This window comes from Serinus canaria, chromosome 17 (genome assembly GCF_022539315.1).
Source record: "Serinus canaria isolate serCan28SL12 chromosome 17, serCan2020, whole genome shotgun sequence".
NCBI lineage: Eukaryota > Metazoa > Chordata > Aves > Passeriformes > Fringillidae > Serinus > Serinus canaria.
The window spans coordinates 6,047,595-6,071,328 of NC_066330.1; the positions used below are offsets into that span (position 1 = coordinate 6,047,595).

The window sequence follows — 23,734 nt, forward strand, 5'->3', positions numbered from 1 at the left end:
GTTCCCTGGGTCAGGGTTTAAGTTGCTGCACTGAGCAGACAAAATCTCCTGAGTCTGCAGCCTCTGGACCACACACATTCACACACATCCCCATCAATCCCATCACTTCCAACCCCTGAGAGAAGACACAGTCCCTACAAAAAACCCTGCAGAACTGCTTTTACTATGACTAACTATAAATCCACATTCTGACGTGGATTTTAGAAAGGCACAGCACACCCCAAATGGGAACTATCCAAGCAGGGGAACCTGACAGCAGGATGCAGCTAATTCCAGCTCCTAGTGGAGGAACTGAGATAACTGGTGGCCACTGCTATGTAATAGGAAAAGAAGAAAGAGAAAAGAAAAACAATTACCTTGTCTCCTTGGAAGCCAATATCTCCTGGAACACCTGCTCTTCCCTGATCACCCTGGGTACACATCACCAGAGAGTTAAAACAGGCAACAGCAACAGCCAAAATGCCCAGGTTGATGCTCAGAAGGTGCAAAAGGATCAAGAACAGCTCCACTCAGAGCTGAACTGCTGGCAGGCTGCAGATCACATTGAATGCAGCAACAACCCTGAACAAAGTATTTCCCAGCTTGATTCTAAGGTGAGGAAGGGAACTGCAGGAGAGCAAAACCCAGGAATTCCCCAGCATTGTGTATCTATAGAGGCTGAAAGCAGAGGGAGCACATTCCTCTGGCTAACAGGGACCATGATGGTGGTGAAGTGTTAAATTCAGCTGAACAGAAGAGTTCCCTTTTCAATGAATGAATCTTTTCTCTCACAAGGCTCTATAGAAAAGAAAACAATCCTCGGGGTTTCTGTGAGCATATCCTAGTCCTGACATCAAACATCAATCCTGTTTCATAAGAAAACAAGAGCAATTTCTGGTAATGCTTTAGTAGTACCTCACTGCCAGTCTCTGAGCTGAGATTCCCTGGGAGGGGTCAGCTGGTGTTCACTGGGATGGGGAGCCCATCACTGACAGTATTTCCTCACCAAGCTGTCTGTCCCCTAGCTGGACCAACATAACAGATTCTGACTCCCTGGGTGGAAGCCAAATATCCCTGAAGGTTTTCCAAGGAGCAGTGGGCTACCTTGCATTGGCTCTCAGCCCTGCTGGGAGCAGCCCTGGACCAAATCACCTCCTGCTGCCCCTTCCAGCCTCATGTGTTTAGTGATTTACTTAAACAAAGGATGAGTCAATGATGGGGCAGAGAAAGGAAAATTCTCCTTGGGAAGTCAAGGGAGGAATGACTACAATAACTTGGTACAATGACAAGACCCAACAAAAATAACTGCTGGAGGAACTCTGTCCCATGAACTTGGCTTCCCAGCAAGGGAATGAGCCACTCCAGGGCTATATGTTTAAACACAGCCCACATGGAAGACATATGGAGTCCTGCAACAGAGCCAAAGTCCACAGAGAGATGTCAGAGAAAGTCCACTCCAGAAAAACCACCCACTCTCACCCATCAGAGAGCTGCAATAATTGTAACTGCTTCAGAACATGCAGGGGATAATCAAATTGTGGATGGTTCAGGTTTGGGTTAGTAAAAACTTTTCAAAGACAGTTTTTCAGAAGAAAAATAATTAAGAACTATGCAGATTCAATGATGGAAACATTTCATGGATTCATGCTAAATTTGCTTAAATGTTTTGGCAAATGTTCCCAGAACATTTCACTGAACCATCTTCAAAACAAGTCTTTTACGTAGCAAAATTAAAATGTTGCTCTTAAAAAATGTTAAATTGATTTTACTCATTTGGTTTTCAACCCAAAATATTTTAATTTGAGTCAAATAACCAACATTTTATTTCATCTGAACTATTTTCCATATTTTTTCCTTTGGCAATGCAAAATGGAAACAATCAGCTCTTTACACAGCTTCAGTTCAGAAGGAACCCAAGTATTAGATAGAACAGAAATGGCAAAAAAGCCACTGTGTGACCCAGCTCTTTCACAGATTTCTCTCATCTTCTCTGAATTTTCTACTTATTTTATGTAGTCCAAGGCTTAAAACACTGAAATCTACTTAATTCTGGCTCCCTACTGAAGGCAGCATGAAAACAGCTTTTCTGGAAGTGACAGGCTGGCTCTGAGGTTTGGCTTTATCATCAATTCTGAGGGTCAAAGAAGAAAGATTGTATGTTTTATTAAGCAATTTTCTACCCAGAGAGTACAAGTGGCCATTGAAATACTGTTTCAGAAGAAATACTTGGGCACTAAGTAAGAACTACTAAAATAAAAGAGTTTCCTGAGAGTAGCAAAATGCAGGAACAAACCTTTAGCAAAAGTGGGGCATGACAGTGAAGCCAGTTTTCAAACAACTCTGAGAAATGGGCATTAGAGAGGGTAAGAAGGAAGAAGAGAAACAAAACTTACATCTGAACCTGAGCTGGACTTCACACCAGATGTTCACATGTTATTGTGATAGCACAGCAAAATGTCACGGCATGAACAGTCCATCTATGGCTGTCAATCTCTTAAACCAGAACTGAGCACTGGGGCATCACCTTTTACCTGCCCTGGAACTGGGACTTGGGATCTGTGTCCTTCATATGAGGGAAAAATTACAGAGGGAAGAGGTCAGGCATGTTTATTATTAAAAACTGAGATGCTGAGATGACAAAATGGGCCTGCAAGGACTGGTTCATGGGGCAGGAAAAGGAATGCAGGATCTGAAATTACAAACAGCCTCTGCCCATGGGATGTTGCCTGTGCTTCATGTTTCACCTATAAAAAGAAAAGCAGCTTCAGACACCCCCAGGGCTTGTGTAACCCAACACAAACAGAGAGGGGCTACCAGGGAAGGGACCAAATGCACAGCTGTGGGATGTGTTTGCTGTCTGGGGGATGCAGAGGAGGCTGTTGTGCAAAATCCCCTCAATTTTCCTCAACTGGAGTCTCTGTTCCCAAGACTTCCTGCTCAGCAATGCAAAGGGAGCTAATGCCACACAGCTCCAGAGGTATTTGCCTCAGCCATGTCCTCCACAAGTTACAGATGTCCTGATTCATAAAACTCCTTTGTGAGAACAAGTAGCTGGGATTTCCTCTGCTTCCTCCACCTTGCTCTCATCACCCCACATGGCCTTCTCAGGGCCACTCTTGATTTCAGAGTTACACAGTAATTGCACTTCTCCCTCTCTTCCCCCTCTCCTTGCCTCCATGAAAACACAGGAATGGGAACAGAAGGATGACCTGGATCTGCCTGTCTAGCTTCTAGATAAAAGGATGTGATTTTAGCTGGAGGAGTGAGATGCTGTCCCTTATTCTGCTTCACACCTGGCCATGTGATGTGAGGGCATTCTCCCAGGTGGATTGAGGTGGCAGATCCAGTGACATTCCGGCTACCTACACAACCATCCAGCCACCCTGTCATTGTTCTCAGGTTTTACCAGCAGCCATCTGACTGCTGCTGACTGAAGGGAGTTTTCCTCAGCTACAAAAAGACAAACCTGTACAAGGCCATGTATTTTGGATGTGACCAAGACAGATGGGATCACTAGGAGCTTGCAGACATCCAATTAAATCTCCATCACCCCAGGAAGGCAGGATGACTGCAGCCTGGAGCTTGCAGGGGGAGGCAGCTGTGGGGGAAGGAAAGGTTTCCTGTACCTCAGGAGCATGGGATTGTTGGGAGGATGGATAATTCCACACTTGGGAGTATTGTGAGGATAAATCCAGAGAAAACCACAAACCATTTGGCTACTGTGACAGCAGTGGCTGGGGAAATACTGGGCATAAACAGAGCAGTGTCTATAAAGTGATGAAGACTGAACTGTCCAGGAAGGTGAATTTTGCTAAACAATGGTTTAGATCTTGGTGGTTCTGAAGATTTTTAACCATTTCTCCCAAGGAGTGGATGGAGGAGTCCGTGGACTCCAGGATCTGGGGTTTAGTCCAGAAACCAGCTACCATGCCTTAAGCCTGTCCTAAAGAAAAAGTCCTTCTCTTGCCTTGTCATTGCTCTCAACAGAAGTGGGAAAGCAGCACAAGGGAGAAATGGAAATTGCAGACACAGGATCCTGGCAAAGAGCTGCTATAGTATAAGAAGAGTTGAATCACTGGTTTGACACTGCTTCCCCCCTGTGCAGTTTTGGGCTGCTAAATCACTCTCTAAAAGCAAACATCTAAGAAGAGAATAAAACATCTGACAGGAGGAGGAGGAGAAGACACTTAATGGTCATTTTCCACTGCCCTCCTGAGCAATCAGAGCCAGCAATAAATAACTGCACCTCCCACTCCTTCAGACTAAATAAATCCTGCAGCTGAATATCTGTAGGAGGAGGGTTCTCGTGACAGTGAGACATTTACACACACAGCTTCATGCTGATTTAGCTGAAGCTGTGTGCTTTTGTGCCAGCACCACTAAATCACTGCAATCAAGGCCCCTCTCCATTTTGCTTTTTCTAAAGTGATTTATATCAGTTTGGGACAAGGCAATTTCCTCCCAGTAGGAAGCTGAACTGAGGTGAGGCTCCTTGAACAGGAGCAGAGGTATCCAACACACAACAGTTTTTCCAGGGGATCCACCTGGTTTGTTTGATACAGGGCTGCTTTTTCACACCACATCTTTCCCCCAAATGCATTAATGCAAACTCACTGTCAGTGTTGGATCATCTCCTCCCCATCCCATCATGTAAATAACATAAACCCAGTGCAACACCAGGTAATTGTACAGTTTCTGTCATCATCAGTGGGAGATGGGAGCTCCAAAGAGGATCTGAGCATAACTAATCTATACTCCATGGAAAAGGGGATGGGGCAGATATCAAAGAAAGAAAAAATCAAAACTAGAGTGCCATGAATGGAGGGAGAGTGAGAGGATGGGGTATAGATGGCCAGGGTGGAACCAGCACTATAATCCTGAATGAGAAAGAAACTAGAAAGGGGGTTTCACATGCAAAATTAAAACACAGTGCAATAAGGGAGTATTCAGATCACCTTATCACCTTTCAGTCCATGTTCTCCAGGGTTTCCCATCAGCCCCTGAAACAAAAGAAAGTTCAGAGTGAGGCTGAGCCACGGTGGAGACTTGCTCAGGTCTGTGACATTGCTGTTTGCTGATGGGGCTGGTGGCTCACACCCACAGCACTGGCCTACACAGTCTCAAGGTCCAATGCCAGACTGCTCCCAAAGGATGCTCCATCACACACTCTTCATGCGGGAAAATGCTTCTGGAATTCTCCACTGACTTACACCCACTGCAGAGCACCAGTGGGATGTTGTGTTCAACACCACTGCTGCCCATCCTTTCTCTCAGCACAGTCACCACGGCCCCAAGGAGGAACAGAACAACCTTCAGCCCAGCCATGGAGGGATGAGAGCTCAGAGAGCTCAGAGATTCCCTCACCTTTAATCCTTTTGGTCCTGGATAGCCGATTGGTCCAACAGGGCCCATGTCACCCTAGTGAGATGAAAGAAAATTACCACAGTCATTAGGTGCAAACCCAGCAGATCCCTGCACGTGGTGTGAAATTCCTCTGACATCCAGTCTCAGTATCCCTGAAGAAATGCACTACTGATATCAACAGCAGCATCCTGGCATGAGTCAAGGCTTTTGAATGAACAGACAGGCCCTAAATAAATGCAGCACTCAAAGAAAAGAGAGGAGAGGCAGGAGGTGGGGACAGAGGGGTCTCATCCTGCTGCAGTGAGAAGTCAGTGTGGCACTGTGTGCTGGGACTTAGTCTAACACAGGAGGACAGCAGAGCCCTGGCTGCTGTGGGCACCCATGTGTGATGCACAACAGAAACCCTTCAGTGCTGGTGTTGAAACGGGCTCTGGCTGCTCCCTGCCATGAAGAGAGGCAGTGACAGGCTGCAGCAGCCTGGCCTCAGTGTAAATAAACAGGGCAGGCTCCCTGAAGGAGCCATTCTCCAGCCGAGCCCCGGGCCCGCGGTCACGCAGAGAGAGCTGGGCTGCAGCCACCCCAACAGAGCCCTTTTCATACCTCCTAGCATAAAGGCTGCTTGTGGAAATGCATTTACTTAGAGCTCTGCCCACATGGTTAATCAGGAGAGCAAGAGGCTTTAGTTACACCTAATTCTGCTCTCCAGCCTCTCTTACACCGTGAACCAAACTCCGCAGGGCGCGTGAGGCACCAGAGCCTGGATGGTCCCTGGGGTGGCTGCAGGTGGCAAGGAGACAGAGCAGGGGCCATGTGTCACCTCCTCTGTGCCCTGCAGTGTGTGCACACCCTCGGGAAGGAGCTGGAGCTGTGTCCACAGGGAGGACAAGGCAGGATGGATGTGCTCCCTTCTCCCCAGGAGGACTGAGGAGGTCACTCTCATTCTACCCCACTAGAGATGCTTCAGCAGCCTGAGTTCAGGAGCTGCATGTTACCCTGGGACACAAGATCTGACTCAGCTTGACCTGAATCTCAGTTTGAAGTTTGGCTGGGCCAGTGTGGAGGGGAGGATAGGCAGCTACTGACTCCACTATCTCTAGAAGGATCATGATCACATTTGCCATCTCTGACCTTACACTTTCTAACAAACAAAATATCTGTGAGATAATGGCAACAAGGAAAAGATAAATCTTGCCAAAAGCAAGGAGGAATATAATTCAATCTGGACTATGTCTTCAATGGTATTGTTTGAAATAGCAATATTTATCTTCCAGTTCTTTGGCAGGAGCACATCCTTTCTGCTGCTATGGCTAAAGTAGCTATTTGTCTCCAGTAATGAGGGGAAGCAGACCTAATTCCTGGTTCCCTGGAAAACCTTCTTGTGAAACCACCTCTGCCCATCTCCAAGATGGGTGCTCCACCAGATTCCCTGCTGTTCCTTCAAAGAATGTGAGGTTTCTGGGTTTGTGCAATGCCTAGTGCAACGGAGGCCTTGATCTAAGCTGACACACTCCTGTAATTTAAGCTATGGGAAGGCAAAAGGGGAAGGTTTTAATCATTCCTTGCAAGTCAAGTTTCCATGGTTTGTCACAGCTGAGGAGGAATCATTATGAAAGAATGCTGTAGTAGTAACAGAGCCTACCAATTTTGTGCATGGAAGGAAATAACCTAAAACAAGTGCTGAGACCTAAAAATAAACCATACAAAGTTCATCTGGGCATTCACTAACCCCCAGCACAGCTTCCAGAGGAGGAGCTGGTACCCATCCTTACAGCCATTTATCTCCTGCTGAGGGAAAAGTGTAATGAAGGGTGGAATTTGGCTGAGTAAAATTACCTGGATTAGTGATGGGATGGTGAAAGTGCTTTTAAAATTCCTGTCTACCCAGAGGACAGACTGCTCCTGCCCTCAGACTCTCCAGTGAACAAGAACTGTGTGTCCCTGAGGTCACTGCTTACAGGGACTTGCTTTTTAAGAGATCCTGGTGTAGAATGAATGCTGCATCTTTGAGGAAAAACCCTGGCAAATGCTATCAAAAGGGCAAGTTACCATGAAAAAAAGGACACTAACAACAGACTTCTAATCTGTTTCCTTTTGCTTGGAAAAGGTTTGCCCTCCTCCACCTCCCAATCCACCAGGAAGCCCCTCTCTCCCCAGATGCCACACCTCCCCCATGCAAACAGTCATCCTCCTCACAGGAAGAAGAAAATCTGTGTGTAGTTAGGCAGGTTGAAAGGGTTAAAGCCCGACAAGCCAGATCTCCATTTGTTTTTGTACTTACAATGAGTCCAAGGACTCCAGGAGGACCTGGGGCTCCCAATTCTCCCTAAAAGGAAAGACAAACCCACACGGTTACAGAACACTTTATAGACAAGCAGAGACTGAAAGGCAGCTTAGTGTTTCAGGGGTTTGAGGGAAGGGAAAAGAAGGGAAAAGACCATCCCTCCCCCTTCCATCCCTTCCATCCCCAGCCCCTTTCCCCTCCAAAGCAATCCAGAACTTCCATTTTCAGGAGAGCACATCCTGGGAAGACACAGGCTGCTTGTTGTTGGGCAGTTATTCCAAGGGCTGACTTCCTTCCCAGGAGCAGGCTGGATGAAAGGAACATTTCACTGTGCAGGGGAGAGGTGGGAGCCTGCCCCAGGTGAGACCCAGCCACTGGCAGGGAGAGGGGCAGGAGACATGGGGAGAGCAAGGCTGAGGTGGGAAGGAGAGGAAAGCTGCTGCTTTAGCACTGGGAAAGGTGAGGTCTGGGAGTGGTTATGTAATAATAAAACTCTTAGGAAAAGGAAGACTTGCTTGAAAATGAAACTGGGTAGTTTGGGGAGAGGGTATGGCAGGTTCTGGTGCTGGGAGTGTTTATGGCACCTTGGAGCTCATCACTCCATTCCAGAGTGCTGATGGGGCTTGTGGAGCTGGTTTGGCTCCCCAGCTTCACCACAAACTTTCTCTGTGTGAGCTCTCCAAAGACATACAGAAGCACTGGTGGGTGCCTGATGGCATCTCCAAGTAAAGCACAGCAGAGAAGCTCTGCCAGATCCCCACAGCTCATCTACCCAGGTCTCTGAGCAGTTCAGCAGCCATGGAGTGCTCAGCCTGTCCCATGTCCCTCTCAGTGGCCTCCCTGGCCATGCTAACAGTGAGCTGCTCGCCAGGGCACGGACCTGCTCTTACACACCTCCATCTCCAGCAGGGCCTCTCAAAACAAGTGCACTGGAAATGCTGAACTTCCCTTTAACTCAGACAGTCCTGCCCCTGCTCTGGATCATGCTGGCTACTTCCTCTGACAGCCCTGCTCAGTTTATGGTGCACATCTGGTGGAGCCCCCTCCAGTGCAATACAGCTCCCCTTTTATGGAAAGATTTGCCTAGGAAGGAGAAGGGGACGCAACGTGACTGAATGTGCTCAGGGCTCCTTGGCTAAAGGGTTACGTGTGTTTATTTTATGGGAAATGGAGTAAAGGACTATTGGGCAAGCACACACACAAAAAAGCGTTTCATAATCTCAACCAGCCTAAAATTGCTTTTTTTTTTTTTTTTATTTTTTTTTAATGGCCAGTTCCTTTCCTGCATACTTGGGACATCTGTGGAGCAATTGTTCCTCATGGGTGGGATTTCTGTGTCCTCAGAGCTACTGTTATAAGGTCGGCTGCAAGCTTTCAGCCAAGACCTGGCATTACTGGCTCGGGAAGGAGAGGGAGTATCCCAGGAATGCTGAGCACAGAGGCTGCATGGTGGCCTGGGTTCCCCAGGAAGCTCTGCAGGCTCCCAGGGTGGCTGGGTGGATGCTCAGCTCTTGGTCCCACCAGCTCCAAGAGGCACTTCCCAGATTTCTGACTTGTGTCTATTGCTATTCCTCAGGCTGTCTGTGGAAATGCATGACCTCACAGCTAACAGAAGAGGATTTCCTCTTGCAAGAGGAGGGGGTGGACTCCCCTGAGAGATGTGGACAGGACTAGTTGTTAATTTGAGCCATTCCCTGGTCTAGGAAATGGAGGATTTACAACTGGCCTTTCCTGGCTATCAGTCCCTGGCCTGAGAGGGAAATCAGGCTCTATTCTGCTTTTTTCAGCGCATGGACCGGGCACTGGGACAAGAGAGAAGGAGATGAATCAACAGCCCTTTCCCACGTCTAATTCCTGTGATTAAGAGCCTAATTGGAGTGGCTGAAGCACTCCGGGGGAACGTGGGATCTGGAATGCCATGGCTCTACAGTTCTCATCAGCTGGTAGGAGGGAAGAATGCCCCTGGGGTGGAGGAGCTGTGCCCGGAGGGGATGCTCAGGAGATCAGAAGCTGTGGGCTCAGCCTTCCCAGCGAGCAGGGGATCAAGCAGAGGATGTGGCAGCCGGGCCTGCAGCCATCCCGCCCCTGACAGCTCAGCTGCACACCCCACCTACCAAACCTAGCATATTTGTGTGCTCCACAAACAGACTTTCTGGCATTTTTCTGCGTCTGTGACTCCACTTGTGACCCTGTGAACCTCCCTTTAAGTCAGCCCAAACAGTCTGTTTTCATTCTGCGATGGCCAAGGCACATTAATATTTAAGAGCCGTTGATAAGATGAAAGAGGAGCAATCCTTCTGGATGAATTAACGGGACATTTGCTGCTCTCCCAGGCTCTGGGAACAGCCATTCAGCTGACTGGCATTGAGAACATCTTCTGAATGGGGCTTAGACAACTTGCATATTCAAAAGAAAACAAAATAAGTTATTTAGGGAAAGGAAAAAAAAAAAAAAGTCTTCCTGTCCTCCAGGATTCCTGCTCTTCCTGGTGGGCTGGCTGGAAATAGCAGTACAATCAGAAAGTTTTGTACTTTGGGACTACTGATTCCACTCTGACCCTTAAGTTGACTGAAGGATGGGAAAAGTGCTGCAGAAGTATTTCTTGGGAACATCATTCTTTCAGTTCACTGCGTTTATGATTCTTGTGCTGAATTCCCACAAAGGCTGGAGCTGCAGCTGAGCTTGGCTTGGTGATTGGAGTCTGTTGTGAAAATAACTTTTGTGCTGCATATATGACGAATGGGAGCTTGCAGGCACATGTGGAGTGGGTTACTTCACACAAATCATCCCCTCAAACCCCAGAGCAGCACGGTGATTATGTGTGAATAACCAAGGCAGCAGGAATTTCAAAGATGAATCAGTGCTGCTCACATGCTAATTCGGGGAGAACCAACAAAGTCATTCAGAAAATAATTCAGGATAATTAATACATCTGAGAACTGCTGCAAACCACAAGGACATGTTCTGTGAGCAGTGGCAAACACAGCATATCCCACAGTTTACTGCTACAAGAGCAGAGCAAATTAAACTTTATCAGCACCCAGCTGCTTAAATGACCTTGGTGACCATCCTGACCCAATTCCCAGGAGACACATCCCACTCTTAAGAAGCCAGCAGGGGTCAGATGAAGACTGAAGGGCAAGAACTCAGGAGACTGGAGACTTATTACCATGCAGTCCCAGGGCTGGCTGAGGGATGGGGCAGGCAGCAGCTTGGGCTGTGGGGTCTGTCCCTCAGTGCTCCCAGACACTGGAGCAGGGACTCTGTGCCCAGTGGTATGGACAACATGGTCCAACACTGCCAGAGCAACACCCTTGCCCTTTTTCTCTTTATTTTCTCCTAGCCACCTTCTGCATAAAGAAGTACCAGTCATGACTAAGGTGCAGGGAAGGCAAGAGATGGAGACAGAAAGCTGATGGCAAAGGACGTGCCAGTTACAGGAGCCAAACAGGAATTTTCAGTAGGGAAGGGATTACTTTTTTTTTTTCCAAGAGGGACAAAACCAGCCAGCAGCTGCCACCAAGCTTAAAAAACCCCCTAGAATGATGCAGTACAGTGTGCTGTCTACTGCAAAAGAAAAAAAAAAAGAAAAAAAGTTGTGAACTTACAGGGTTCCCATCGATGCCTGGAGGTCCTCTTTCTCCAAAATTACCAGGAAAACCCTGAGGAGGCAAACATGAATGTTAGTTACTGAGGCTCCCTGGTGTGGACAGCCAGTTCCAAACCACTCCCCTTGCACCCCGTGCAGCACTTTGGAAAGCAGCAGAACACGGGGACATGTGGGACAACCTGCCTGCCTGTCCTCATCCAAACCACTCCTGCCACACCAGCACAGCTCAGCAAGGCCAAAACCCCTGATTCACAAACTCACTACAGTGACTGTAGTAAAAATGGATTGTCAATCCATTTGAATTATTTAGTGCTGTCTGCTAACAGGACCCTTTGAACAGCACCCCCTCCTCTCAGGATAGCTGGACAGCACAAAGCCTGTTGGAGCCCATGCAGATGCTTAATGGAGCTGATGGGAGATGCCTGGTGAATTCACTCCCTTTCAGCTTGCCAGAGGAGCAAATGTTTCCAAACTCATTCCAGCCCACACCCCAGGGCTGTGAAAGGCATGTTTACTACAGGAAAAAGTCACCACAAAAGACGACTTCATCTCATTATATCCGAGACAAGTTTGGAAGACTTCAGTCAATTGCAGAGAAGGGAGGGGAGGTACTGAGCCAGAGCCAGACCACGGTGCTGTGACACGTCCCCTCTCACTCCTGGACAGACCCTGTGCTCCTCTAAGCCCCCCAGGTCCCTGCTACAAGCAGATTCCAAAGCAGATCTCTCTTCCCTGTCCTGCCATGCTCGGTCTCCCACAGGAAGAGCTCAATCTGGGAGTCAAAGTGCTTTATCCCCTTCTCTGGCTCACCAGAATACAGAGGACAACATGGGCATCTTCTGGAATACCTGAGAGCTTAAGAGGCAGAAAAGAAGAGGAAAGTAGAGGATTCTGTCCTCTCCTGCCTGCTTCCCTGCATGCTACAAACACTGGGTATCTGGGAAAAGCAAATCTGAATGCAACAGCCAGTGGTGACAATGCTTATCTGGAAACCCATCAGCAACAATGAAAACTGAAATGATCACAGCAGACAGAGCAGGAAAGCTACACTGGGAAACTGTCATCCAAGACCTCCCTTGACCTTTGGGTGTTTACAACTCCTGGTGAACAGAAAAGATAAAAAGTTGCTTGGCAAAATCTAAGGGGAGAGGTGGGAGACCTGTTTAAGTCAACAGAAATTCTGCTGCTGACCTCAGAGCCAGCATTTCAGCTCTTCTCTACCAACTCCCTACAGCATGAAGGACTGAACTGACATGAGCTATTGCTTGCTTGGATTCAACACTTCTATTTTGTGTGAATCACTGCGAATAGGAAAGTTGTCTGCCTCTCTCCAGCTAGGCACTACATCCCCGAGGCCTGTGCACATGCCAAGAAGCTGTGGTAAGCAACCACTGGAAACAGCCTTCTGCCATCTAGAGACAAAGATGTCAAATATAACAAGAAGGCAGGGGGGGCCTACAATTTTCTTTAATGAAAAAAGGAGAAAAATAATTTTGCTACATGCTGAATCAATCAGATCAGAAGAGAGATGTGCAGGGAAAACTCACTGCTCAGGCAAGACAGAAAAAAAAAAAAAAAAAAGAAGATTGCCAGAATATTTTGCTGTTTACAGTCATGTGGCTTGCCAAGGAAAATATGAGTGTGCATAGACTGATACTGTACTTACACTGCTGCAGAGTTCAGCATTCCCCCATCTCTCCTTCCTTCCTCAGGGAGCAGAGCTGGGCATGGAGTGGCCCACGGGTGCCACGGAGCTGCAGCCTGGCCCTGTGGCTGCTGAGGTGTCTGCTATGGAGCTGAGCTCTCACCAACAGGGGAGATTTTACTACTTTGAATGGTACAATGAAAACAATATTGCTACAGCAGCAGAGTATCAGCTAGGGGAATGCTTGCTCCAGACTAAAACAGCACTGTCTGAATTTGGTTTAAAACTGTTGCAGTGTGACATAAGCAATGTGCTCCTGTGCCAGAATAAAAGAACCCAGATAAGGAACTATTTAAATGCATATGTTTTGCACATGTGTTTCACTCTTTTTTCATGCCTCAGTTTCCAGCATTAACCTTGCTGCTTAAAGACAGGAAATTTGAGGCACTTGGTGATAGAGTTAATAGAAGTCTACATTTACACAGGTTTTCCAGCACTCCAAATATCTAGAAAACCAGATTATTCCTGTGTTTGGAAGGTGGAGCTGAGCACCTGAGGTCACTTGGCCAATACCACCCAGCAACCAAGAGATGCAGCAATGAAACCTGTTCACAGCAGGCTGTGACTGCCCACAGAGCTCAGGGCTCTGCCAGCCCTCAAGATGGCATGGAAAGGGTCAGAGTGGGAGGAAGCTGAGAAGAAAAGCAGAACAGGCCCAGGACAACACCCTGCACAAAAGCCCCATCCTTGCCAACACCTTTTTTGTCCTTGACACACCATCTGCACTGCTGGCACAAGCAGCCCCCAGCCCAGCTCACCCATTGCTGGGGTGGTGGGTGCTCCCCAGGTACTTTTTGGCCCAAACTGTAAAACCAACCCAGAGCAGGAGACAAATGGAAAGAGCAGCTTCAATTCAACTACTCCCAGGCATCCTAGCCCAGAAGTCGAGCTTAGCACAGGTTTTGCACATGAAATGAGGCTAAGGCTGGTGGCTGTGGCATGGAGAAGGCTATTTCAGCCTTCATGCAGTCTGCAAAGACCCAAACCAGGTTGTGAAAGCTGTACCAGCAAAGTTCTTGCACAGCAGGAAACAATCAATCTTTTAAGCCCCTAATGAAAAAGAAAGCACTTTGTTTCCATGGGGTAAGCAGTAGCAGTTTAAACCACAATAACAGTTCCAGTGACCACAGTGTCTTAATTTATTGGATCTCACACGTCTGTAAAAGCTATTTTTTTGGTGCCTCTCCTGCCTGAGCCTAAAGGAGAGAGATGTTCCCCAGGAACAGAACTAGCACTATTCAACTGAAACAAGTAGCCCAGAAGTTATAAGCAGACTCTGTTAATCCCACTGGTTTCACTCCCCCAAGCAGTGACACCTCTGCTCTCCCATGCTCTGCTCCAACAGCCTGAGGAGCCCAGACTGAGGGAGAACACATGGGGCAGGAAGCTCATTTCATGGTGCTGGCAGACAGGAGGGTCACAACTGGCAGCCCATTACAGGAGACTTTTGAAAGAGATTAAAGAATCCAGCAGATTCAGAGTCTCCTGGGAGTGCAGAAGGGGTTTTGGTACAGAAAATCTGTCAATTTTCAGGGTGGTTTTTTTTTTTCAGGAAAACTAGTCCCTGGAAATTATGCTTAAGATTTGGGACAGCAAAGGTAAACAACCCAGTGAAAAACACAGAGCCTGCTCTGTGGGAGGGATGGGATGTACAGAGTAGGACCAGGACAGGGAAGGGAATGGCAAATGGCAGCAGAAGTAGGAAGAAAATGCTCAACTAACAAGTTGTGCTGGCCAGGAGCCAGCAGGGTGCTCCTCCACAGAGCTCCAGTCAGGTATGACAAAACTTTTGGCTCTATCTCACAGCTGGGAAATTCAGAGAGGAGGTGGGGGAAAATGTCCAGCTGAATGGATTTCACATTGTCTGAAGGAGAAGTTCAATGAAAGAAGCAAGATGAGGAGTTGGAGAGAGCACACAGGCAGATACTTTGCACCAACAAGCTCTGGGTGCTCCTGGGCTCCCCTGTCCCCAGCCCAAACAGAGCTTTATAGGGCTTGCACAATTTGGGAACTGAGACACAGAGAGATCCAAACTGATTTATCCCAGGTTACACTGAGGAGTCTGCAGCTGAAGCAGTAACAGAGTCTGTATCTTTGAGATGTTCCAATAGTGCCTTAATTCCTTTTCATCGCCCATCCCTGCAAAGGGCATCCTTTCATACACCAGGAGACTCCTGCTGAGAACAACCAGACCTAGACAGACACTGGAACCAGCTCCTCTTGCATCAGGGGATTACATCCCCCTCCACCTCCCCTTCCTTTCTTCCACTGCTCAAAGCAAACAGAGCAGCCTGCCCTTTCTGCTGGCTGCTGTCAGCCAAAGCACTGCTCCTGTCAGAGCAGACCCCTTGTCCCTGGAAGCAGCTGTGCCCAAGGAGCAGGGACTGGTGACACACACGATGGCCTCTGCTCCCCCATGCCCTCTCAGGTGCTCACGTGTGGCTGGGTGTGTTGTGTGTGCACAACATCTGATTCAGTTTAAAGCACTTTCCCTGTAGGAGCAAGGGAGGCAGTCTGGCAGCTGCTGCTCTGAAGAATCCTGGCAGGTCTTCATGCCAACAGAATCGTTCTCCAAAAATAGGATTTTATTTTCCTGTTGGCTGAAGGTGAAGCTGCTCAAACCAACCAGCCCTCCTGTCTTGTCTGCAAAAGTCTCTATTTGCCAGTTGGCTCTGGCCAGGTGAATCACTGCCCAGGAGCCTCCCCAGGGACAGAACTTGCAAGTCAAATAATTTAAGTAAGGAAAAAGAAAAAAAAGGTGGTGGAGAAGCGAGGCTGAGGGTGAGAGAAAGCCTTCAGTGGAAAAAAGAAGGAGAATAAAACAAACAAGTGTAGCTTATGTTGGCAGCCCACACCTCTGAGAGAATTCCTGGTGTGGAGAGCAGACTGAGCCCCTCCACAGGTGAGCAGAGAGTGGCTCAGCCCCAGCAGGAGCCACCCCAAAGGGAGCCTGGCAGACCCTGTGCTCCTGCTGTGCCTCAACAGCCACACGGGGACCTCTGCCCTCCCCTGGGTCCAGGCAGTTCTCATCCCTGGCTGGGAATGGAGTGGGGGTCCTGCTGCAGCTCTGCCCCTCTGCCACCTGAAAGGAAGCTTTGCTCTCACCCCCAGGAGACTTCACAGCTCCCTGTCACCTCTTGGGACAAAGATTTCAGGGCATTTTAAAACATAACTATCCCTCCAGCTGTGGGAGTACAGCAGGAGCAGCACAAGAAAAATTTCCTGAAGCTCCTCCAGCCAAACACCTCTCAAGTGAAATGCCAGCCCCTCCACACTCCTGCTCCATTCCTCTTCCCCTGGTACAGGATCTTTTCCTGTTCTGCAGAGCTCTAATTGAGTTCGAGCTTATCTATGGCCAACATTGCCAAATCAAGCAGCCTCCTACCCAAAAATGTCAAGCAGCTTTCGGGGTCAAAATGCTTTCAGACTCATAGGTGACAACTGCATTATTTTTCCTTATAATTTCTAAGGAGAATAATTTTTGAGCTTTGATTCATGAATGAGCTTTTCCCTGAAGGATTGAAGATGCCTGGAAGACCTTGGTTCAGATCCTCATGAGATTTCTGAATGATGATGGACAAGTCACTTAGGAGCATTCTTGGAAAAAAAATAAAATCTTTGGGATTGTTTCTTTTCTTTCAGTGGAAGTTATAGCTCTTGGCACCTTTTCCCTGTGTTTTCAGTACCTTGTTTTGCCCATTCTTACCAATATGAAATACACACTGATATTGTCCACCTCTCCAGGTTATTTGGATGGTGTAATCATGGACATAGGAACATGTGAGAAGTAACCATGCAAGCACCTCACCACAGAGATTTGGGAAACTCCAGACATGTGGAACTCAGCTCAGGCCAAAAAGAGATGGTGACATTTGCTCTGGGCTCACGCCTGCATTTCAGAGTGGTGAACCAGGCCAAGAGGGGTGGAGAAACCAGACCAGCTGCCCAGCTTCAGTGTCCAACTTCAGCATTAAAAAAAGTCACTGATTGCTCAAACCACATCTATTTTAAAAATTCAGGTTAACAAAGCAAAAAAATAGCAAAGAATTTACTTAAATGGCTAACAGGAAACATCTGATCCATGGGCTAAAACTCTCATTAAAAGAGGAGCCTTGTTCATGGCTAGTTTTCAGGACCTCCACTGGACTTTTCATGCAAACAGAATGATTAAAAGCATATTCTGTTTTTAAATTAATCAGTTCCTGTACAAAGAACCAAACATTTTGGTGCAATGCTGGGGTATTGGTACAAGATAGCACTACCCAGTCCTGTCCATCAGCTCCTACAGACCATCTGTGCTCCCTCCTGCAGCTCATCTTGTGGATTTACCTGTACACACAGCTCTTCAGCCCACTCATTTCTCTGCTGGCTTTGGCTGGCCACATCTGAGAGTACCATCAAATGCTGTTACCAGTTTCCCAAGTGCTCATGTGGTGCAGGAGACTCTTGGTTCACTCACTCAAGGAAGGGGCTCAGCTGCATCCAAAGCAGAGAAAAGACTGGAGCAAGAGAGGAGATGTTTATCACCTTAGTCCCTACAGAGAGAAGCAACATTTGCTTTGTCAGTGGTCTGTGGCCATGCCAGCCCCTGCAGACCCATGGCAGAGCCTGGCTCCCCTCTGTTTGCATGGACAGCAGCTGGGACTGTGAGCCTTGGCAAACCCCAGGCTCTGACATTCAGGATGGATCTATCTCAGCCCTCCATCAAGAGCTTAGGGAGGCTACAAAATGAAACCTTCCTGACCCAGAGGCAGCCCTGCTTTTGGCTATCCAGACACAATTGACGCCTTCTCAAATGATGCAAGAGCCTGTTTATGCTGGTGGGGAGGGCAGGGGTACCCCATGACCTTCTGACAGCTTCTGAGATGAAGGAAAAACCAATATATTGCAACTTGGTGCTCACTGGAGGCAGGAGTTAATGCATGAGAAGTCACCACAGAAGAAGAGAGCACACATGGAAAAGAGCTTGGTGAGAAGGTGCCAGCTCCAGCAGCCTGGCACTGCACTGGTGCTCCCAGCAAACTCTGAGGCTGGTTCCAGTGGCTGCCAGCTCACTGCTGGCTCTCACACTGGGGGTGACAGAGGGGAGGGACCCTGCTGCACTCACTCCCATGCTGATCTCTGTGACTTCAAATCCATGTGCCTTTTTATGGCACCTCCTCCTTGAGACATGAGCTGTCATCCTCGGCCTTTCCACGCTAAGCTTCAGCTGCTGAGCTCAAAGCAGAGCTCTCCAAAGACAGGGCTGTCCCTGGTTTGCACAGAGCTGGAAGAGCCAAGCAGCTTGTGTGACACTGTGTGTCATGGGGAGAAACCAGAACGATGAGCACAGAGACAGAAATATCTGCTCGTGGTGTTCATGGCTTGCTCGTGCTGCTGTTACCAAACCCTTGCAGCCCTGGGGAGGGTCTGATCCTGGGCTGTTTTGTGGACCCTTTCACAAGGTGTTGCATGGTGAGGCTCTGAGTACAGGACCAACAGCATCACCAGGTTCCTAGAAAAATGTAAGGAAACTTGTGTTTAACTGACTTGTGACTAGACCTCAGATGAACCTCGAAATTACTAAGTATATCTTTGAAGTAAATTTCTCCTCCTTCTTTTCTATCTCTTTTAAAAGGAAACTGCTAACAAAACAGATTATAAGCAAAAAATCATAGATAAAAAATAGCACAGCTGGTGCAGTACTAACACTCTATGTGAAAAAGAGAGATATAAGCACACATCAAAACCAAAGATGAACCAAAAAAGAGCTCAAAGCTCTTTGGATATATTTCCTGAAGTTTTGCCTTTAAGTCTTTTCCTCTAGCAGAGCTTAAGAACTTCTGAAAATATTCCACTCCATTTGAAGTTTAATACAATCTGCAGTGCAGACACTTCTGATTGTGGCTACCCATCTCCCACAGCACAAGAACAACTTGGTGTTCCTTGAGCTAGTTCTATCTCCTACTCTTCCTATGAGTCATTTCCTATAGTGGCAGCACAGCTCCCTCCTAAAGCTGAACCAGGACTGGCACATTGTCTCTGCATGGCAAGACATGCCATCAACAGCTTCTCTCACTCCTTCCCCCAGCACCCCTGATGGGGTCTTGTTTTTATAATTTTTCTTTTCCCAGCTGCTCAAATGAACACCATAAAAATCCACAAAAATCACCATAAAAAGACATATTTTTCAGCCACTGCACTGGCAAGACTGAAGGTTTAATCAAGCTGCTGCAGCAGCTGCAGCCCCTCAGCCCACCTCTAAAACAGGCAGATCCAGAGACACACAGACTTCTGTTATTTCAGCCTCCTTCATGCACTGGGCTCCAACCATAACTCTGCCCCCAGACCACCCCCAGCCCTCTCCTTCTCCAGGGCCCACATTTTGGGATGCACTGGCCTCCTGCATCGCTGATGTCGGGCAGGGAGAGGTGGAGTCAGCTGTTTCCACGACAGACTCACCCTGTCCCTCACAGCTCTGCAAAACTTAACTTCCCTGGAAGGATTTCAAGCTCTGACTCATGTCCAGTTCCTCTATTTTAATCATTCCCTCTTACATCATTCTCAGAGGCCCACGGTGTCACATGCAACCTCCCCCAGCCCCCAGCTCCTCCTCGGCTGAGCACTGGTCCACTGCCAGCTCTCATCCCAAACGAAGCTAGGTACAGAAATGTGTGTGATACCAACTCCCTTCCTCCTCCCAGGGCATTCAACAGCTCTGAAGGCAGCTAAGAAGGGCTTGCAAGAGCTCCCTGCTGCAATGACAACACGGAGACAGCAGAGGAACAGCAGCCACACCAGCAAATCTAAGGGAGCAGGGGTGGGAGAGACCAGAGCAATCCCAGAAGGCTCACAAAAACCCCAAGGCAGCTGGGAGGCAGCAGTGGCCAGGAGATAAGTGTTGGGAAGAGAACCAGGTCAGCTGGTTCATGCTTTCCATTTCTCCCAGAGACTTCCTGAATAACTGTAGATGTCACTTAATCTTTCTGTTCACGCTGGGAAGTTCAAATCGTCAGCATCGGCCCATTCAAGATTTCCTATTAAACCTGATATCATAAACCAGGGATGGAGCCAGAGCTCTCTGAAGGAGCCAAGCAGAACAAAGGTGCTCATGTGTAGCCATTTAATCCCTTCCCTAGATCCCAGCCTAAATGCCTCCACGGCTGAGAGATTCCCTGCTGATCTCAGGGGAGCCCCTTGCTTGTAGCAGTGACCGCCAGACCAAAACCCTTGCCTGGAAGATTACAAATCCTGGCCAGCCAACAGCTGGAAGGCTGTGAGCCTGCAGCATGCTCTGTGCAGAGAGAGCAGAGAGCACAGCCCCTGAACCTAACGACAGTTGCTGTGTTTGTTTTGCCCTCGCCAGTGAGTCATGGTTACACCACGGGCTCTGCACTTATTCATCACAGAGGTTTCTGGTGCAACCAGCAACTGGCAAAAGATCTGGTATGGATTTCCAGTACCCCTCCAAAAAATCTGCTCGACTGCTCCTCATCTCAGGCAAAGGAGAGGCAGGATGGGTGTGGCACTGCTGAGGTGTTTGCACTGCCATGTCGGAACCCAGGACATCCCTCTGGCTGTCCTGGATGGCTCCAGCCCCTGACAGGGGTCTCAGAGACCTTGGCACAGAGCCCAAGACCCCTGTGACTTTGATTTTGACCCATGGAGCAAATTACCACCTTTATGTGAAGAATTATAAGTCAAGAGAGATAAAGTAGAATAATAGTACGTCACGGGTGAAAAGCAAATTTTTGGGGTTTTAGAATGGGGGCTCGGGGTCCCAAGATGGAGGAATTTGGGCATGCCCTGTCCATCTTCTTTCTTCTTACTAACCTCCATCTTCTGAGTGATGTTAGCACTTTTAGATTAGTTTAGAGTAGAAACTCACTAACATAGGTGATAGGTATTGGGAGGTTACTGTAAATAATGTACACATAGTTTTTAGTATAAAGGATAGCACTGTCTCTGGGGGCAGTCAGAGTGCCTCTGTCTGACCTGCTGAACAGACCTCAGCAGGCCAGAGAAAGAATGTTATAAATAAAAAATAATAAACAACCTTGAAAACTACAAGCTGAAGAATCCTGACTCCTTCTTCGACTGCCAAGCTGAAAAAAGAGCCTTGTATGTATCTCAAAGTCACTCTGACCAGCAGAAATCCCAGCACTGCCAAGGTGTCTGCATGGCTTTTGCAGTGAGAACATCAGCAAGTGGTGGGCGTGGGGCTCCTGGGAAGGATGTGCTCCAGGCAAGGGGGACAAGGGGAAAGCACTGGATTTTTCCATGTGTGGGTGAGTGGACATTTTGCAAGAAGCCTGCGAGTGCAATGATGTCCAGAGGTCAGAGGAAACTCAGGCTAACATGAAGGACAAGGTGCAAAGGCAATGAGACACAACAGAGATCCAACATGCCTGAGCTCTCTGCTGATTCCTGGAGCAAAAAGCTTTATCCAGCCTCCTAAAGGAGGCATACAGAACTGTTTGGAAGAAGGTTGATGGGGTAAAGTCTTTTCTTTCTGTCCTTTCCCTGTTTCCTCTGCTCAGTTCAGTATTTTTCCCACTTGCTTTTTGCTAGAGTCAGCACAGCCCCCCTTGTTCTCCTACACAGCTCTCACAGTTATTTATCTTCAGCCCTGCTTGCAAACACCTCTTCCTCCTGGCTGAGCTCTCACATCTACCTGGTGCCTCCTTGCTCCTCAAACACATCTTCCCTGATCTTTTGCACCACCAAGAACAAAAAGGTTTCTATACAAAACCACACTTGCATTACACAAACCAGGATGGGGCAGGGCTTGGAGAGAGACACAGCAAGAAGAGAAGATAGATGTGATAGAAGTGACAGAAGATGTGATAGAAGTGGTGGGAGTGCAAAGCAAGAAATGGAACAGAGCCAGTACAGACACCTGGGACCCTGCAGCCACGGCTGGGAATTAAAAAGTGCATCTAGGGAAGCAATTGGCCAGAGGCAGGGCAGGAGGGAAGATGCTGTAGAAGAAAATCTGAGAAGTGTAAGATCCAAGGGAGCATGGGAAAAGAGCACTAATGCCTGTGAATTGAGCAGAGCATGGAAGAAAGGAAGAGAGCAATATCTCTATCTTTGGTTTTCTTCCTGCTTGAGAAGACAGACTTGGAAAGGTTTGTTTGAAGATATGAAGGGACCTGGCCAAAAGCCAAATGTCTTGTTCCCAGTTTCATTCAACAAGGTCTGCATAATAGACGAGGAAAAACTTTACCGGCCTACCCATCTTGCCCCTCTTCCCAGGAACTCCAGGGATCCCCTGCAAGGAAAAAACACAGAGAGAGAGAAAAAAAAAAAAAAGTTCTGGTTGAGAAATCAAACAGCCAACCAACAATACAAAGCAAAATGAGAAGAGAAAGGAGAATGCAAAACAGGCTAATGACTGTGGCATTGTCTGGGAATCAAAATGTCAGCTACTTGCAGTGGGCTGCAGAGCAGAAGACAATTAACCTTCACCCATTAACTGCGGCCTCCGAGGCCACGCGCAGGCCGCATCCCCAGGCTGGGGCTGGCCTTAGCAGGAGCAGTCATTAAGCTACTGGTCTGGAACCAAATGAGGGCCACTGCTGAGGCACTCGCTGCAGAACTCGTGTTTATGTTTCTTATTTAGTTATACAAGCATTAAATCAGCGTGGCCGGAGTGCGGGGCAGGCCCCTCCCAGGCAGGCACCCTCCCACGTGGGCCCGCGGCCTCTCTGGTTCCTGGAGCTTGCACTTGAGGGAGGAAAAGGCTGGAATCAAACTGTGTTCGTCTTCCAGTGATCTTTTTAGGAGCTCTGGTATGGGGAGAAGGGGGTGCTTGGATGGGAAGAGATCGGGCAGGTGGGAGGATGTGGAGATGGAGAGTGGAAAAGCAAGGGATGACCTGTGAGGCTCTGAAAATCTGGGCTGGGGGAAGGCACGATGAAAAGGATGGGAGGATGGAGGGCACAGCCACAGCTGCCCACTCACAGCCCCAGGCTGGACTGCCCACCTCAATGCAACTGGAAATAAAGCCATTTTCAGCACTGTCCCTTCCAAGAGCCAGGCTCTTTCCAAACATCTCCAGTCAGGCACACAAAGTGCTGAGGCAGTGTGGCTGGGAGGGGATCCCTGTGGGAGCAGGGAATCTCCACGGACATTCTCCTCACCCTGCCCCACACCTCACTAAGGTGAGCTGGCACGGGGGAGAGGGAAGGCAGGTTTTTAAGTGAAGGAGAATATAGAAAACTCTGTAGTCAAGAGCAAGGTCTGACGGCCCTGCCTGAAGCCTGAGTTCTCCTCAGCTGAACATCAGCCTTATACAGGGACCTCATTCAAGGGTAGGAGGAGACTAAAGAAGGGATAGGTAAGCATGAGGCATGCTTGCCTCCTTCCTCAGGGAGCAGGGATAGAGAAGGCTACATCAGGCTCTGAAGAACTGCATTCAACCAAGGTTTTCTTCACAAAATACTCACTCGTTCTCCATCGGCTCCTGGTAGCCCAAATAATCCTGGGAGACCAATATACCCCTAAAGAAAAGAGGAAACAAGCAGTCAAAGACATTTCTCCACTAGCATGCAGTCAGTCTGTGCTTCCTGAAGAGCAGAGAACCTCCAGCGCTGGTCAGTGGCAGCCGAGATGAAATAAACCTTGAGGCAAGTGTATATGCCCATGGACTGCATGGTGCTGGCTTCCACGATGTAGTCCAAGGGCACATACCCTCACACCAGGGATCAGGAGGACTCCAGGCAGCAAGAGGACAGCCAGAAGAAACCTTACCTGGGCTGGCTCTAAGTGTACCTGGGGGAAATGGAGCTTGGTTCGAGGTTAGCAAAAGTAA

General features: G+C 48.2%; 1 protein-coding gene across 3 annotated transcripts in view; it reads right to left on the reverse strand.

Annotated features, from left to right (window-relative positions):
* The window catches only part of COL27A1 (collagen type XXVII alpha 1 chain), a 145,916-nt gene that overhangs the window by 71,109 nt on the left and 51,073 nt on the right, over window positions 1-23,734 (reverse strand). For all 3 annotated transcript variants that reach the window (XM_050981025.1, XM_050981026.1, XM_009093500.4), the window contains 7 exons: window positions 23,370-23,423; window positions 22,148-22,192; window positions 11,233-11,286; window positions 7,622-7,666; window positions 5,344-5,397; window positions 4,935-4,979; window positions 357-410 (listed from right to left, as the gene is read on the reverse strand). In XM_050981025.1, the coding sequence (XP_050836982.1) occupies window positions 357-410; window positions 4,935-4,979; window positions 5,344-5,397; window positions 7,622-7,666; window positions 11,233-11,286; window positions 22,148-22,192; window positions 23,370-23,423 (351 nt within the window). The remainder of the gene's footprint in view (window positions 1-356; window positions 411-4,934; window positions 4,980-5,343; window positions 5,398-7,621; window positions 7,667-11,232; window positions 11,287-22,147; window positions 22,193-23,369; window positions 23,424-23,734) is intronic.